General features: G+C 37.1%; 1 protein-coding gene across 1 annotated transcript; it reads left to right on the forward strand.

Moving 5' to 3' along the window:
• The first annotated feature begins 4396 nt into the window (after nucleotides 1–4396).
• LOC104657386 (olfactory receptor 6Y1) lies at nucleotides 4397–5374 on the forward strand. Its single transcript, XM_010357169.2, has one exon. It carries the CDS (start codon nucleotides 4397–4399, stop codon nucleotides 5372–5374), a length of 978 nt encoding a protein of 325 aa, XP_010355471.2.
• Nucleotides 5375–19546: the final 14172 nt, after the last annotated feature.

Below are 19546 nucleotides of genomic sequence, written 5' to 3' on the forward strand. Positions count from 1 at the left end.
CTCCCTGGGAAATCAGAAAGAGAGCCTCTTGGTACTTTCTGGTGGAAGGTTCAAGGGGGAAAAAGAAGATATTCTTATTTTCTGATTCCAGAGTGAAACTAAGCCTTAAATACCAATTGTATTTTCCATAGCCTGGTGACATTTGTCCCCATTAAATGTCCCAGTTAAGCTGGAATCATCCAAAGAGGATGATCACAATCTTCAGGGAACTGATAACCTGGATATGTGTGTGTGTGTATATATATATATATTCTCTATACATATATATGGAAATTGAGTGGCTTAATCTAAAAAAGGAGAGACATGATGAGACAGGGGTAATAGGGGTGGAGGGCGGGAATTGGAGGTTTAAAGGACCTTATGGCTATTTTCAAACAGTGAAGTCTATCCTTTGAGAAGGTGGCGAGACTTACTTTCAGAAACAGAACCAGGACCTATGAATGTGGGTGCATTGGGGTTCAGAAGAGAAAGCCTTCCACCTCCCAAATCAAAAGTTTCTCTTATTTAAAGTACGGCTAGTTTTATAGATACTGGATTTCCATTCCTGGAAAAAGTCAAGCAAAGTCTGGGTGTATACTTGCATCTATACATTGGTGATTCACAAATGTGGTAGGGAGCTAAATCATGTTACCTCTCAGGTTCTTTGCAGTCCTACAGTGCTGTGTTTCTAGAGCTGAAGGATCTCATTCTACTTGCTTAGCAATGTGTGTGTGTGTGTTTGTGTGTGTGTGTGTGTACATGATTAATACAATGGGCAAGCAATTGTGAAAGCTAAAAAATATATTTTTGAGAAAATCATAGTTGTAAGACTCGCATTAACTTTTATGATTCTATTCAAATCAGGCTAAAACTTAAGGTGATTTGTCCTTCTTGAGCTAATAATAATTGGGTCAGATAAGGAATTAATTTGAATGAAGTGTGTAAGATAACAGCGAGCCATAGAAGGAATTAAATTGAATGAATTGTATAAGACAATTGAGGATTAAAGCTTGCCAGGGACTAAAATGTAATCATTAATAAATTATTACTGTGCCACTATATAGTTGTTTAAACTTAGAGAAAAATCACTTAAATCACTCTGGGATTTCCTTATCTGAGGAAAAAAATGTTTTAATTAAAATACCGCTGGTTTTAAAATGCTATTATTTCATGAGACAAGTCCACAATGCATAACTGACAGTTGGCTACAAGAAAAAGTGAGATGGTCTAACCTGCTGCTAGGTAATATGGTTGAGATCCAGAGTACCGGAACCTTCGACTGGCTCTTGGCTCTCAGCCTGGCCCTTTGATTCTCCTTAAATTTTCATTCCTTGCAGAGTGCCATTAAAACTATTTTTAAAGGTACAATTTAATTCTCTGAAGAAAAAAAAAAGCCTCACCCAGTTCATAGATCATTCTCTACATACTCATACACAAAAATCAGTGGATTATAAAAAAATAAATTTGCTGTTTAATTCCAATTCTGCCATTAAGCAACTTAGCTGTGTACCACTCAGCTAGACATTTAGTATCTTCGCGTGAAGTCAGCACTGTGACATTGGTGCTAACTCCACGATGGCGAAGATCAGATAGAATGATGTGAATGTGCTTTCACATACACAAATGTGAGTTACCATCTGGCAGTAAAGATGCTTCCATATATTCAGCAGAGCCTCCTCAGAATCCAGTTGCTATAAAACCTCCACTGGAAGGAAGGCTGTTAACTCTGTGAGCCTTGCTCTCTTCCTCACAAGCCTGCCCAATGGACTGTCTCAACAGTCTTAGAAGGCATTAGGAGGTGACCCAGACAATCTAGCCCTAGAAATTTATGGCTAGTTTTAGGAATTAGGAAATCTAGACCCTTACTATATCTACAATGTATGTGCCTTTTGATAAAGCACTCTACCTCTTCATACATTAACTTTCACATTTATCAAAATATAATTCTGTATATACATATGTGTGAATAATTTTGAAACTTGAATGAGAGCATATTGTACTTTGAATTGTTTTCCTCTTCTACTTGACTGCTAGAGACCTCAAAGCTAAATTCCATGCTCAAATGATAAAGCTGCTTAATCAGATGTTCTTTATATAATACTGTATACTCCCTTTCCTTTTTATTTCTTTGTATTTTTACTTTGTGGAGCTTCATCTGGACTCTGCTGGAATTAGAGGAAGAATGAATAAATGCATAGCTCTGTGAAAATATCCCCCACTTTATTTACTTATTCTTAAAATTAAATTAGTTGTTTTTATTTCCAGCTTCACGTCTGAAGCAACTACCCTAAGAATGACAATATCTATTGCAAAGGAATGGAGAATATATTGCATTATTTAGTAGAATTATTCTAACTATGCTTTTTAGGCTAGGCATCTTCTACAGGACACTGTGGGTGGTCCCAAGGAAAGATGACATTAGGGTATAATGTCTTGCCTGTGGTTTTCTAGAATATTAAAAAAAAAAAAATAGACACAAAGATTAAGCCCAAGGTCATGACTCTGGAGACTTATATCCTATTACTATGAACCAAAAAAGTGCCTCCCAAATAGTAATACTACCTTCAATAGCTAGAAACATGTTCATTTCATCAATTCATTGAAAAGGATGGTGATGTAGTAAGAGAGAGCAAGATGGAGTCTGGCCTACACTCTTCACGAATAGATTTTAAGTTGGTTTGAATTTTTGGACTCAAAGATTTTTTTTTTTAATCAGGATGAAGAAAAAGATTAGGAGGTTCATGATGGGACTTGCTTGTAAGTCCCACTCCCACACTGCCTGATGAATACCACGCTGTGGTGAGCAAGGACAGGTTTTGTGTTGACCGTGAGTGTGTTTGTGTTTGAGTGTGTTTCTCAGGAACTGTATTCCAACAGAAAAGAAAATTATTTGCATTTACACTGTAATATATTATCTGCCTTTTCTGGGTTATCTGTGTCCATTTCCCTCTCTAACAAGGAATAATCCTGCCTTTCTATTCTGCCTTTCTTTCAGGATTCTAAAGCTGAAATCTAAGTGGGAAGAGGAAATGGATAGCGTGGGCAGTAGCTTTCCGACTCTTTCACCTCATGGTCCTTCCTTAGGAATTTAAAAAAAACCCTTTCCTAGTTGTCCTACACATTTACACCATAAAATTGAGCTGTTGAGAAATGGGGAGCAAGAGTGAAAGTGGCTCTGGAGAAGAGCAGAAAAGAGAATGGAAGCAACAGGACACAGAGCGAGACTTGAAATGGGAAGGTGTTTAGTATCACTAGGTTTGGGAATGATTCTCAGCCTAACACAAAAAGAGGTAACACATTTTGCGAAATTAATGAACAGAAATGCAGAAGAGTCACTAATTTGCTCGTTTTCTCTGCTATTACTCCCAACAGATTATGGTTTTTTAATTTAGCACCCTTGGAAAAGTCCCACAGTCCTCTCCCTTTTCTCATTAACAATGGCTGCTGTTTGCCCCAGTTTTTTGCTGTTTTCGGCAGAGGTCGAAGTTGGGGTGGGGGAAGTTCTGTGTGTGGGGTAGAGTGTGTGTTGTTTTAAAAGGAGGAGGAGCTATGTATGTGGGGGTAAGTAGAGTAGCCTGGAAAGGTAACAGCATATATCACAGGAACTGAATTTAAACTCTAAATCCCATTTGATGTTCACAAAATGTGAACCCCATTGTATTATCCCCATTTTATAAATAAAGTAACTAGTATTCTAAAAGATTATGTGGTATTCTCACTTAGCTATATGAAGACAAAAGTTGGATTTGAATGCACTTTTGTCAAACTCCTAAGCAAGCATTTTATACAATGGATTGTATTGAAGAAAATATTATCCTTCAAGTTATCCAATCAGGTTTGCTCTCTGAAAAGCTGGTGAATAATTGCATCAAACCTGATTTTGCCGTTAGTCCTATGGGTGGGCTCAACTATTGCTTCATTCAAGCTTAAGCACCTTGTTAGAAAAAGCAGGAAAATTCTCTGCATTTTACAGATAGGTGGGGTCATGCAACCACAGCAGAGTCACACAAATTGCTCCTAGAGAGTGGGTAATTGGGCCTTCTTCCTCCTCTCCATATTCAGTAGATGGGGATGTTTTGCCTGTAGTGAAAGGGTGGTCTGGAGACCATTTTTTTTGTGTGCCCAAAAGTGATATATTGGCAAAGTACAGAATTAGGATTTAGAAAGTTATAATCTCTATTTTGTATGACCTTGGACAAGTTACTGCTCTTGAGAACATTTGAAAACAAGTTAAAATATAAGCTCCCTTTTCTCAAAAGCTTTGGTTCTCACCATAATTCAAGAGACAGTAAGATAAAAAAGCAGAGACCTCCTGTTGTGATAAATTTGCTGGTGGTGGGCTCTATCAATACAAATAACCATAGACTAGAGCTTGTGTCATGGAAGGAACTGACTTTGCCTGTGCCCACAGCCAGTCATGACCACCATAATTCTGGAAGTAGATAATCGTACAGTGACAACACATTTCATTCTTCTGGGGTTTCCAACACGACCAGCCTTCCAGCTTCTCCTTTTCTCCATTTTCCTGGTAACCTACTTGCTGACGCTGCTGGAGAATCTTCTTATCATCTTAGCTATCCACAGTGATGGGCAGCTACATAAGCCCATGTACTTCTTCCTGAGCCAACTCTCCTTCCTGGAGATGTGGTATGTCACAGTCATCAGCCCCAAGATGCTTGCTGACTTCCTCAGTCATGACAAGAGTATTTCCTTCAATGGTTGCATGACTCAACTTTACTTTTTTGTGACCTTTGTCTGCACTGAGTACATCCTTCTTGCTGTCATGGCCCTTGACCGCTATGTAGCCATTTGTAATCCACTACGCTACCCAGTCATCATGACCAACCAGCTCTGTAGCACACTGGCTGGAGGATGCTGGTTCTGTGGACTCATGACTGCCATGATTAAGATGGTTTTTATAGCACAACTTCACTACTGTGGCACGCCTCAGATCAATCACTACTTTTGTGATATCTCTCCACTCCTTAACGTCTGCTGTGAGGACTCCTCACAGGCTGAGCTGGTGGACTTCTTCTTGGCCCTCATGGTCATTGCTATTCCTCTTTGTGTTGTGGTGGCATCCTATGCTGCTATCCTTGCCACCATCCTCAGGATCCCTTCTGCTCAGGGTCGCCAAAAGGCATTCTCCACCTGTGCCTCCCATCTGACTGTTGTAATTCTCTTCTATTCCACAACCCTTTTCACCTATGCCCGTCCCAAACTCATGTATGCCTACAATTCCAACAAAGTGGTATCTGTTCTCTACACTGTCATCGTTCCACTCCTCAACCCCATCATTTACTGTCTGAGGAATTGTGATGTAAAGGCAGCCCTCAGAAAGACCATACATTGCAGAGGAAGTGGGCCCCAGGGAAATGGGGTTTTCCGTAGTTAAAAAATGTTTAGATTCCTTTCAGGCTTAAACTGAGAGATGATCACGACACACTTTTCCCCTCAGTCTTGTCTGTGGTTATCCCCCAATCTCCAGTACTGTAACACTGCTCTCCTCTGTGTGTGTGTGCGTGTGTGTGTGTGTGTACACACAATCATGACTAGAGAAACATGTTCTCAAGAAGTAACCTCTGTTATCAGGCTGAGAGACAAGTTTTAAAATGGTAGAAAATCTATTTGAAATCAGGAAGAAAGAGAGAGAGAGAGAGCAAGTGGTAGGAGGGAGGAAAAGAGGAAGATAAATACTTTTTCCACACAACTTATCAAAAGAAATGCCAGAAAGGACAAACAATTAAATATAAAGAATAAAACCACCGTTCATCTCTCAGGTGGTTAAGAAAAGGTTTTTTTTACACTCTATATTATAGAAGTAAAAGAAAAAGATCAATATAGATTAATGCCTGTTAGGCACAGTGACACATACCTATAGTCCTAGCTACTCAAGAGACTGAGGCAGGAGGATCCCTTGAGTCCAGGAACTTGGGCCCAGCCTGGTCAACACAGGGAGACTCCATCCACTTCCCTCCAAATAACGTAAATGACTAATTTGTTAAGGCTTTTAAAAACAAAAGATTAAGTTTATACCAAATAGCAAAGTGAAAACTATTACTAATTTTTGTTATTAATGTTATAATAACATATACCAACCTTAAATATTAAAAAACACTTTAAAATAAGCTTATAAAAATTAAACTCTCAGTGGAAAACCAAGTATATAAACCTAATTTTAAAAAATAGGTAGTTGTTATGGGCAAAATTATGTCCCAATCCTCCCTCCCTCCAAAAAATATGTTGTCCTAACCCCAGTCTCTCAGAATGTGACCTTATTTACAATATGACTGTTGTCATTATAAAAAGGAAGTTTGGACACAGACACACACAGATGAAAGACAATGTGCACACACAAAGGGCAGAAAGCAACCGTGTTGCTGCAGCAGTGCATCTATAAGCTAAGGAAGAAGTATTGCTGGCAGACACCAAAAGCTAGAAGCAGCAAGGAAGGATGTTATCCTAGAGCTGAAAGAGAGAGAGGGAGAGAGAGTGGCCCTCCCAAGTACTTGATTTCTGATTCCTAACATCAGAAATACTGAGACAGTATTTGCTGTTTTGTAATGGCAGCCCTAGAAAACTAATACTGGAGCCAATAAACCTCAGTATTTTTTTAAAAGATATTAAAAAACAAAAATTGACAAATGTGATATGATTAACAGGCTTCTGCACAGCAAAAGAAATTATCAATAGAGTAAACAAACAACCTACAGAATGGAAAAATTTTTTGTCAAACCATACATCTGACAAAGGTCTAAGTTCAGCATCTATAAGGAACTTAAACATATTTACAAGATAAAAACGAACAACTCCATTTAAAAGTAGGCAAAGGATGTGAACAGACACTTTTCAAAAGAAAACATACGTGTGGACAACAATCATATAAAAACAAGGCTCAGTGATCACTAGAGAAATGAAAATAAAAATCACAATGAATGGTTTTAATATGGTATGAAGTGGTATCTCATTGTGTTACCATCTCACACCAGTCCGAATAGCTATTACTAAAATGTCAAAAAATAACAGATGCTGGTGAGGTTGTGGAGAAAAAGGAACACTTATTCACTGTTGGTGGGAGTGTATATTAGTTCAATCTATGTAAAAGACAGTGTAGTGATTCCTCAAAGACCTAAAAACGGCAATACCATTTGACCCAGTGATCCCATCACTGGGTATATACCCAAAGGAATATAAATAATTCTACTATAAAGACACATAAACACATATGTTTATTGCAGCACTATTTACAATAGCAAAGACATGGAACCAACCAGAATGCCCATTAATGATACACTGGATAAAGAAAATGTGCTACATATACACCATGAAATACTATGCAGCCATAAAAAAGAGTTAGATTGTGTCCTTTCCAGGAACATGGATGGGGCTGGAGGCCATCACTTTTAGCAAACTAATGCAAGAACAGAAAACCAAATACCACATATTCTTGCTTGTAAGTAGGAGCTAAATGATGATAACTCTTGGACACACAATAGGGGACAATGACACTGGGGCCTATTAGAGGGTGCATAGTGGGAAGGGGTAGAAGATCAGGAGAAATAATTAATGAGTAATAGGCTTAATATCTAGGTGAAAAAAGAATCTGTACAACAAACACTCATAATACAAGATTACCCATATAGTAAACCTACACATGTACCCTTGAACTTAAAATAAAAATTAAATTAAAAAATTAAAATTTAAACAAGATTAAGACACCCAAACACTTTAATTGGTTATTTATGTGAGATATTACCCATCACATAAGTGACATAAAATATTGTATTATGCTGTCCATGGTTATATAAATTATTTCAAACTCTGGAAGTCAATTTAGAAATAGTTTCCTTGGCTCTATAATTTCAAATATAGGAGTCTGTATTAGGGTTATAATTTATGAAACTATATGCACACACGTATTCAGTTAAGCATATTTAATTTTAAAAGCGTGTACTTTTTCCAAATAATTGGAATATTTAAGTAAAGTATGGTATACCTATGAAATGGAATACTATACAGATACTGCAAGTCATATTTTGAAAGAAAACAATGTTACAAAATAATTTCAATGTTAAATTAAAAGATAGAATATAAAATTATATGGCATTGTTTGGTATTATGAACAACTATGTTAATAAAGATATAATTAGTGATAGAAAGATAAATGTGCATGTAGGTAAAAAAATTCTAGAGAGATTTTAAGTGATAATTCCAAATTATTTTCTCCAGAGTTATGTCTTGTGTTATAATTACCTGTATTTTATAAAAGTTCTATAATGAACATGGATTAGCTCTATAATTACTATTCACCAAAAATACTAAGCACATGAGGGAAAAGAAAACATTTCCTGGTGTTTTTGCTTTTCTTGAATATATTTCCTTCATTTAAATTACACTAATTATAAAAATTCAGCAATTTGTAATACTGATTATAAATGATACTATGTTGGGTTTTTTTTAGTATTATTATTATATTTTAAGTTAGGGTACATGTGCACAACGTGCAGGTTTGTTACATATGCATACATGCGCCATACTGGTGTGCTACACCCCTTAACTCCTCATTTACATTAGGTATATCTCCTAATGCTATCCCTCTCCATCCCCCCACCCCACAACAGGCCCCGTTGTGTGATGTTCCCCATTCTGTGTCCAAGTGATCTCATTGTTCAGTTCCCACCTATGAGTGAGAACATGCGGTGTTTGGTTTTTTGTCCTTGTGATAGTTTGCTCAAAATGGTGGTTTCCAGCTTCATCCATGCATCCACAAAGGACATGAACGCATCATTTTTATGGCTGCATAGTATTCCATGGAGTATATGTGCCACATTTTCTTAATCCAGTCTATCATTGATGGACATTTGGGTTGATTGCAAGTCTTGCTATTGTGAATAGTGCCGCAATAAACATACATGTGCATGTGTGTTTATAGCAACATGATTTATAATCCTTTGGGTATATACCCAGTAATGGGATGGCTGGGTCAAATGGTATTTCTAGTTCTAAATCCTTGAGGAATCACCACACTGTCTTCCACAATGGTTGAACTAGTTTACAGTCCCACCAACAGTGTAAAAGTGTTGTATTTCTTCACATCCTCTCCAGCACCTGTTGCTCCCTGACTTTTTAATCATTGCCATTCTAACTGGTGTAAGATGGTATCTCATTGTGGTTTTGATTTGCATTTCTCTGATGGCCAGTGATGATGAGCATTTTTCATGTGTCTGTTGGCTGCATAAAAGTCTTCTTTTGAGAAGTGTCAGTTCATATCCTTCAAATTTGTTTAAGTTCTTTGTAGATTCTGGATATTAGCCCTTTGTCAGTAGAGTAGATTGCAAAAATTTCCTCCCATTCTGTAGTTTGTCTGTTCACTCTGGTGGTACTTTCTTTTGCTGTGCAGAAGCTCTTTAGTTTAATTAGATCCCATTTGTCAATTTTGACTTTTATTGCCGTTGCTTTTGGTGTTTTAGACATGAAGTCCTTGCCCATGCCTATGTTTTCCAATTCTGTGAAGAAAGTCATTGGTAGCTTGATGGGGATGTCATTGAATCTATAAATTACCTTGGGCAGTATGGCATTTTCACAATATTGATTCTTCCTATGCATGAGCATGATATGTTCTTCCATTTGTTTGTGGCCTCTTTTATTTCACTGAGCAGTGGTTTGCAGTTCTCCTTGAAGAGGTCCTTCACATCACTTGTAAGTTGGATTCCTAGGTATTTTTTTCTCTTTGAAGCTATTGTGAATAGGAGTTCATTCATGATTTGGCTCTCTGTTTGTCTGTTATTGGTGTATAAGAATGCTTGTGATTATTGCATATTGATTTTGTATCCTGAGACTTTGCTGAAGTTGCTTATCAGCTTAAGAAAATTTTGGGCTGAGACGATGGGGTTTTCTAAATATACAGTCATGTCATCTGTAAACAAAGACAATTTAACTTCCTCTTTCCTAATTGAATACCCTTTATTTATTTCTCCTCCCTGATTGCTCTAGCCAGAACTTCTAACACTATGTTAAACAGCAGTGATGAGAAGCGGCATCCCTGCTTTGTGCCAGTTTTCAAAGGGAATGCTCCCAGTTTTTGCCCATTCAGTATGCTATTGACTGGGATTGTCATAAACAGCTCTTACTATTTTGAGATATGTCTCATCAGTACCTAATTTATTGAGAATTTTAGCATGAAGAGCTGTTGAATTTTGTCAAAGGTCTTTTCTGCATCTATTGAGATAATCATGTGGTTTTTGTCATTGGTTCTGTTTATATGATGGATTACATTTATTGATTTGTGTATGTTGAACCAGCCTTGCATCCCAGGGATGAAGCCCCTTGATCATGGTGGATAAGCTTTTTGATGTGCTGCTGGATTCGGTTTGCCAGTATTTTATTGAGGATTTTTGCATCGATGTTCATCAGGGATATTGGTCTAAAATTCACTTTTTTGTGCATGTCTCTGCCGGGCTTTAGTATCAGGATGATACTGACCTCGTAAAATGAGTTAGGCAGGATTCCCTCTTTTTCTGTTGATTGGAATAGTTTCAGAAGGAATGGTACCAGCTCCTCTTTGTACCTCTGGTGGAATTCGACTGTGAATCCATCTGGTCCTGGACTTTTGTTGGCTGGTAAGCTATTAACGATTGCCTTAATTTTAGAGCCTGTTATTGGCCTATTCAGGGATTCAACTTCTTCCTGGTTTAGTCTTGGGAGGGTGTATGTGTCCAGGAATTTATCCATTTCTTCTAGATTTTCTAGTTTATTTGCATAGAGGTGTTTGTAGTATTCTCTGATGGTAGTTTGTATTTCTGTGGGATCAGTGGTGATATCCCCTTTATCATTTTTTATTGTGTCTATTTGATCCTTCTCTCTTTTCTTCTTTATTAGTCTTGTAAGCAGTGTATCTATTCTGTTGATCTTTTAAAAAAACCAGCTTCTGGATTCACTGATTTTTTGGAGGGTTTTTTGTGTCTCTACCTCCTTCAGTTCTGCTCTGGTCTTAGTTATTTCTTGCCTTCTGCTAGCTTTTGAATGTGTTTGCTCTTGCTTCTCTAGTTCTTTTAATTGTGATGTTAGCGTGTCAATTTTAGATCCTTCCTGCTTTCTCTTGTGGGCATTTAGTGCTATAAATTTCCCTCTACACACTGCTTTGAATGTGTCCCAGAGATTCTGGTATGTTGTGTCTTTGTTCTCACTGATTTCGAAAAACATCTTTATTTCTCCCTTCATTTCGTTATGTACCCAGTAGTCATTCAGGAACAGGTTATTCAGTTTCCATGTAGTTGAGCAGTTTTGATTGAATTTCTCAGTCCTGAGTTCTAGTTTGATTGCACTGTGGTCTGAGAGACAGTTTGTTATAATTTCCGTTCTTTTGCATTTGCTGAGGGGTGCTTTACTTCCAACTATGTGGACAATTTTGGAATAAGTGTGATGTGGTGCTGAGAAGAATGTATATTCTGTTGATTTGGGGTGGAGAGTTCTGCAGATGTTTATTAGGTCCGCTTGGTGCAGAGCTCAGTTCAATTCCTGGATATCCTTGTTAACTTTCTGTCTCGTTGATCTGTCTAATGTTGACAGTGGGGTGTTACAGTCTCCCATTATTACTGTGTGGGAGTCTAAGTCTCTTTGTAGGTCTCTAATAACTTGTTTTATGAATCTTGGTGCTCCTGTATTGGGTGCATATATATAGGATAGTTAGCTCTTCCTGATGAATTGATCCCTTGACCATTATGTAATAGCCTTCTTTGTCTATTCTGATCTTTGTTGACTTAAAGTCTGTTTCATCAGAGACTAGGATTGCAACCCCTGCTTTTCTTTGTTTTCCTTTTGCTTGGTAGATCTTCCTCCATCCCTTTATTCTGAGCCTTTGTGTGTCTCTGCATGTGAGATGGGTCTCCTGAATACATAAACTGATGGGTCTTGACTCTTTATCCAATTTGCCAGTCTGTGTATTTTAATTGGAGCATTTAGTCCATTTATATTTAAGGTTAATGTTGTTATTTGTAAATTTGATTCTGTCACTATGATGTTATCTGGTTATTTTGCTCATTAGTTGACGCATTTTCTTCCTAGCATTGATGGTCTTTACAATTTGGCAAGTTTTTGCAGTGGCTAGTACCGGCTATTCCTTTCCATGTTTAGTGCTTCCTTCAGGAGCTTTTGTAAGACAGACCTGGAGGTGAAAAAAATCTCTCAGCATTTGCTTGTCTGTAAAGGATTTTATTTCTCCTTCACTTATAAAGCTTAATTTGGCTGGATATGAAATTCTGGGTTGAAAATTCTTTTCTTTAAGGATGTTGAATATTGGCCCCCAGTCTCTTCTGACTTGTAGAGTTTCTGCTGAGAGGTCCACTGTCAGTCTGATGGGCTTCCCTTTGTGGGTAACACGACCTTTCTCTCTGGCTGCCCTTAACATTTTTTCCTTCATTTCAGCTTTGGTGAATCTGACAATTATGTGTCTTCGAGTTGCTCTTCTCAAGAAGTATCTTTGTGGCATTCTCTGTATTTCCTGAATTTGAATGTTGGCTTGCCTTGTTAGATTGGGGAAGTTCTCCTGGATGATATGCTGCAGAGTGTTTTCCAACTTGGTTCCATTCTCCCTGTCACTTTCAGGTATACCAATCAGATGTAGATTTGGTCTTTTCACATAGTCCCGTATTTGTTGGAGGCTTTAGTCATTTCTTTTTACTCTTTTTTCTCTAAACTTCTCTTCTGGCTTCATTTCATTCATTTGATCTTCAATCACTGATACCCACCTTTCTTCCAGTTGATGAAATCGGCTCCTGAAGCTTGTGCATGCATCACATAGTTCTCGTGCCATGGTTTTCAGTTCTGTCAGGTCATTTAAGGTCTTCTCTATGTGGTTTATTCTAGTTAGCCATTCATCTAATCTTTTTTCAAGGTTTTCAGTTTCTTTGCGATGGGTTCAAACATCCTGCTTTAGCTCAGAGAAGTTTGTTATTACCAATCATCTGAAGCCTTCTTCCTTCAACTCTTCAAGGTCATTCTCCATCCAGCTTTGTTCCATTGCAGGCGAGAAGCTGCGTTCCTTTGGAGGAGAAGAAGCACTCTGACTTTTTAGAATTTTCAGCTTTTCTGCTCTGGTTTCTCCCCATCTTTGTGGTTTTATCTACCTTTGGTCTTTGATGATGGTGATGTACAGATGGGATTTTGGTGTGGATGTCCTTTCTGCTTGTTAGTTTTCCATCTAACAGTCAGGACCCTCAGCTGTAGGTCTGTTGGAGTTTGCTGGAGGTCCACTCCAGACCCTGTTTGCCTGGGTATCACCAGCAGAGGCTGCAAAACAGCAAATATTGCAGAATGGCAAATGTTGCTGTCTGATCGTTCCTCTGGAAGCTTCATTTCAGAGGGGCACTCGGCCATATGAGGTGTCAGTTAGTCCCTACTGGGAGATACCTCCCAGTTAGGCTACTCGGGAGTCAGAGACCCACTTGAGGAGGCAGTCTGACCGTTCTCAGATCTCAAACTATGCTGGGAGAACCACTACTCAAAAGCTGTCAGACAGGGAATTTTAAGTCTGCAGAAGTTTCTGCTGCCTTTTGTTCAGCTATGCCCTGCCCCCAGAGGTGGAGTCTACAGAGGCAGGCAGACCTCCTTGAACTGTGGTGGGCTCCACCCAGTTCAAACTTCCAGGCTGCTACTCAAACCTCAGCAATGGTGGGCACCTCTCCCTGTTGGGGGTTTTATGAAGCCATATGTCATTACTCTTATGCCTGATCATGTTCTTAAGCCAGTTGAGAAGTAAAACAAATCAGAAAACAAAATGAAAATTAAAATCTCATCTTTGACCAGACTTTGTGGCTCCTGCCTGTGATCCCAGCACTTTGGGAGACCAAAGGAGGAGGATTCCTTGAGCCTAGGAATTTAAGTTCAGCTTGGGCAACCTAGCAAGACCTTATCTCTACAATAATTATAAAATTAGCTGGATGTGGTGGTGTACACCAGCTACTTGGGAGGCAGAGGTAGAAGAATTGCTTGAGCCATGGTAGTAGGGCTGAGGTGGGAGAATCACTTGAGCCAGGATGGTAGGAGTACAGTGAGCTGTGACCTCACCACTGCACTCTAGCCTGGGTGACAGAGTGAAACACTGTCTCAAAAATAAAATAAAATAAACTACCTTTATTATTGTTTATGGCTAAGTTGGAGGAATACTGAACCCTCCAGTTAGAGAGACTTCTGTACCCAATGAACTGGCATAGTCAGACACCTTCAGTTCTCTCCTAATGTTTTAGCTTCTTGTGACTTTTTGGTTTCCAAAGAGAAAAAAAAGAGAATGGGGATGTGTAGAGGCCCCTCCTCCCAGATATGGCAACACACACTGGGGCCTGGCCATGGAGGGTGGAGACTGGGTGAGAGAAAGCATTAGGAAAAACAGCTAATACATGCTGGGCTTAATACCTAGGTGATGGGTTGATAGGTGCAGTAAACCACCAGGCACACATTTATGAAACAAACCTGCACATCCTGCACATGTATCTCAGAACTTAATAAAATAAAATAAAATAAAATAAAATATTTTAAAAAAATAGAATGATGGATTAAGAACCTCTGAAAATTCATTCTTTCATATAAGAAGCAGTAACACTGGCAAAAGTTGTCAAAATCAACTTTTCAGAATGCAAATAAACTAGAAATTATGGCCTGCACACAGAAAAAAAAAAGTAGTAAGTAGAAACTGTCCCTTAGGAAACCCAAACATGAATGTTACTAGATAAATCTTTTAAACGAGCTATTGCAAATGTATTTAAAAAATTAGACATATTATTTCTAAAGAACTAAGGAAAACATAAAAACAATGTCTCACCATGTAGAAAATATCAATAGAGAGGCTGGGCATGGTGGATCACGCCTGCAACCCCAACACTTTGGGAGGTGGAGGCAGGTGGATCACTTGAAGTCAGGAGTTTGAGACCAGTCTGGCCAATATGGTGAAACCCCATCTCTACTAAAAACACAAAAAATTAGCTGAGTGTAGTGACACATGTCTGTGATCCCAGCTACTTGAGAGACTGAGGCAGGGGAATCACTTGAACCCGGGAGATGAAGTTTGCAGTGAACCGAGGTCATGCCACTGTATTCCAGCCTGGATGACAGATCGAGACTCTGTCTCAAAAAAAAATTAAAATTAAATTATAAATATTTTTTTAAAAAGAGAATATCAATAGAGAGAAATTCTAAAAAAGAACCAAATAGAAATTCCTTACTTAAAATCCAATAATTGAAATAAAAATTTTACTAGAGAGTCTCAACATTAAATTTGAAATGGCCAAAACCAAAAATCAGCAAACTTGAAGACAATTGAAATTGTTTAGTTTGGGGAAAAGAGGAAAAAAGAATGAAGAAAAATGAACAGAACCCCAGTGATATGATTTGGATCTGTGTCAATGCCCAAATCTCATGTTGAATTGTAATCCCTAATGTCGGAAGTGGAGCCTAGTGGAGATGGTTTAGCACCATCCCCCTAGTGCTGTTTTCTTGATAGAGTTCTCATGAGATCTGGTTGTTTAAAAGTGTGTGTCACCTCCTACTTTGCTCTCGTTTTCTCCAGCCCTGGACATGTAAGACCTGTCTGCTTCCCCTTTGCCTTCTGCCATGATTCAAAGTTTCCTGAGGCCTCCCCAGAAGCTGAGCAGGAACCTCTTTGCTTCCTGTGCAGCCTGCAGAACTATGAACCAATTAAAACTTTTTTAAAATAAATTACCCAGTCTCAGGTATTTCTTTATAGCAGTACAAGAAGAGACTAATACACCTAGAGACCCATGGGACACCATCAAGCAGACCAATATATATATAATGAAGTTCTAGAAGGAGATGAGAGAGATAAAGAGGAAGAATGAATAGCTGGATAAATAACCAAAAGCTTTCCAGATTTGACAAAAACAAATATCTGTATACCCAAGTATACCCAAGAAGTTCAACAAACTTTACATAGTATAAACTTAAAGAAATCTATATCTAGAGGCATAACGATCAAAATTTCAAGAGCCTGTGTTAATGGGCTTATCATAAATAAAGACATAACTGATATGACAACAATAATACAAAGCAAAGAGGAAGAAAGAGAGACATATAGAAGCAAATATTTTGAATACAATTGAAATTAAATTGACATCAATCTGAAACAGATTGTTGTGAATTAAGAAACTAATTGCAACCCCCAGGTCAAACACCGTGTATAACTAAAAATGTATCTAGTAAAAGAAATGACAAGGAAATTTAAGGTATACACAATAAAACATCTATTTAAAGTAAAAAAATGTAAGAATTGAGGAACGAGAAGACATAAGATACATAGAAAACACATAGCAAAATGTCGGATATAAATCTATCTTATAAGTAATATATATAGATTGATATTTCAATCTAAAGATAGAAATTAACAGGATGTACTGAGTATTGTGTGGTTAGTCATCCTCATAATCTTGGGGTAAAAAGAGCCTCTCAACAATAGAATTAATAAGAATGATTAAAACATCCAGCCACATGCTTTCTACAAGAGATATATTTCAGACTCAAAGACAAAAATTTGTTCAAAGTAAAAAGATGGAAAAGCTATACCACATGAAACGGTAACCAAAAGAGAGCAGTAGTGATTATGTTAATATCAGACTAAATAGACTTTAAGATAAAAATTGTGTTTTTTGTTTGTTTGTTTGTTTGTTTTTGAGGTGGGTCTCGCTCTGTCGCCCAGGCTGGAGTGCAGTGGCGCGATCTTGGCTCACTGCAAGTTCTGCCTGCCGGTTCACGCCATTCTCCTGCCTCAGCCTCCCCAGTAGCTGGGACTACAGGCGCCCGCCACCATGCCTGGCTAATTTTTTCTTTGGTATTTTTTAGTAGAGAGGAGGTTTCATCGTGTTAGCCAGTAAGGACAAAAATTCTTTTTAGAGACAAAGTAGGACATTTTATAATGACAAAAGATTCAATCCATCAAGAAGACTTAACAATTTTAAGCATACATTCATCAAACAACAGATTCTCAAAATATATGAATTGAAAACTGACAATATTGAAGGGGAAAAAGGCAATACAACAATAATAGACAAAGGTTTCAATACCCCACTTCAATAATTGATAGAACGAACAAACAATAAAACAGCAAGGATACATAAAAGTGAAACACTATAAACTAAATACACTTAGACATCTGTAGAATACTCAGCAAAAAAAACCCATAAATTTTCTCCACTGTACATAGGACATACGTGAAGACAGACCTAGGACATAAAACAAGACTCAATAAATTAAAAAGCATAGAAATCATATAAAATATGTTCCCTAACCCATAATAGAATAAAGCTAGAAATCAAGAACAGAAGAAAAATAGGAAATTTTACAAATATGTGGAAGTTAAACTACATACTCCTAAATAACTAATGAATAAAAAAAGAAAGCAAATCGGAAATTTAAAAATACTTCAAGATGAATAAAAATGAAACTCAAAATATATGACATTCAGCTAATGCAGTGCCTGGGGTGAATTTGTAGATGAAAATATCTATGTTAAAAATAAGAGATATCTCAGGTTAATAACTTGTCATTCTGCCCTATAAAATTCAAAGAGTAAGAACAAACTAATTCCAAAGCCAGAGGAAGAAGAAAACTGGGAATAAAAAACAATACAGAAAATTGACAAGCTCAAAAGTTGGTTCTTTAAGCGCATCAACAAAATTGACAAATCTTTAGCTAGACTGACCAAAAAAAGGGAGAGAGAGAAATGCAAATTACTAAAATCAGAAATAAAAAAGAAGACATCCCTACTGACCTACAGAAATAAAGAAGATTATAAGGGGATATTATGAACAATTTGCATTAACAAACTAGCTAACCTGGATGAAGTGGACAGATTTTTAGAAATACACAAACTACTCAAACTAACTTAGGAATAAATAGAAAATACAAATAGGCATATAACCAGAAAATTATTGAATTCATAATTTATAAAATCTATCCACAAAGAAAAGCCTAGGACTGGTTGGCTTTATGGTGATTCTTACCAGCGCTCAAAGAATTATTAATTTTAAACTTCCACAAACTTTCTAAAAGTAGAAGAGGAGGGAATATGCTCCAATTCCTTATATGAGACCAATATTACCTGATAATAAACCAGAAAAATACATTACAAGATCACAAGACAATAAAACTATACAGCAATTTGTTTCCTTTTTTTTGCATATAGACACAAAAATCTTCAACAAAATACTAATAAACTAAATCTAGCAACAAATAAGAAGCTTATATACCATGACAAGTGGATGCAAGAATGCTACAACATATAAAAATCAATCTATGTAACATATGATTACAAGATAAAGGACAAAAATCACATGTTAATCTCAGTAGAGGCAGAAAATGTATTGGACAAAATCCCACGCCACCTCGTAATTAAAACACACACACACACGCATACTCAAACTAGAACAATAAGGGAACTTCTTCAATCTGACAAAAGGCATTTATGGAGTATCCACAGCTAACATCATGCTTTCTGGTAAAAAACTGGATGTTTTATGCTTAAGGTTAGGAACAAAGATGTCTGCTTTCACTATTTCCATTCAACATTGCGTCAGAGGTTCTACACAGGAAGAATTAGAACTACCTGCATTTGCAAGTGACGTGATCTTGTGTTGTATAGATAAAACTAAGCAATACACACACACACACAAATTTTAGAACTAATAAGTGATTTCAGCAATATTGCAAGCTGCAAGATCAACACACAAAAATCAGTTGTATTTCTCTAACAATGAACAATTCAAAAATGAAATTCATAAAACAATTTCATTTACAATAGCATCAAAAAGAATAAAACACAAAAGAATAAATTTAACAAAATAAATACAACTTATACACTAAAACCTATAAAACGCCAGTTAAAGAAATTAAAGAAAACTTAAATTCAAAAATATTTTATATTCATGAATTGGAGAACTGTTAATAGATGGCAATAATCCCCAAATTCATAGACAGATTCAAGACATTTTTTACAAAAATACCAGGTGACTTTGCAGAAATTGACAAAATGATCCTAAAGTATGTATGGAAATGAAAGAGACGGAGAATAGCCAAAAATTGATGGTAAAGAAGAAGAAAGTTGAACAAATTACATTTTCCAGTGTAGCAAGTTACTGCGAAGCTACGGTAATCAAGACAGCATGGTACTAGCTTCAGGATAGACGTATGCATCACTTGAATAGAATTGAGAGTTCAGAAATAAACCTTTACATGTATACTCAATTAATTTTGAACAAATTGAAATTGAAACCACAGTAAGATACACTGCACATCCACTAGGGATGTTAAGACTAAAGAAAAAGAAGAAAGATAGTAACAAGCATCAGTGAGGATGTGGGGAAATTGGAACTCTCTTGTAATCTTGATGAGAATATAAAATGGTACAGCTGCTTTGGAAAACAGCATGGCAATTCTTCAAAAAATTAGTTTACCCTGTAATTTTCCTGCTAGGTTTACCCAAGGGAATTGAAAACACAAGTACACAAAAATCTTATACACAAGTGTTTATAACAGCATTATCAATAATAACTAAAAATGAAAACAA

Source organism: Rhinopithecus roxellana, chromosome 8 (assembly GCF_007565055.1).
Source record: "Rhinopithecus roxellana isolate Shanxi Qingling chromosome 8, ASM756505v1, whole genome shotgun sequence".
Classification (NCBI taxonomy): Eukaryota; Metazoa; Chordata; class Mammalia; order Primates; family Cercopithecidae; genus Rhinopithecus; species Rhinopithecus roxellana.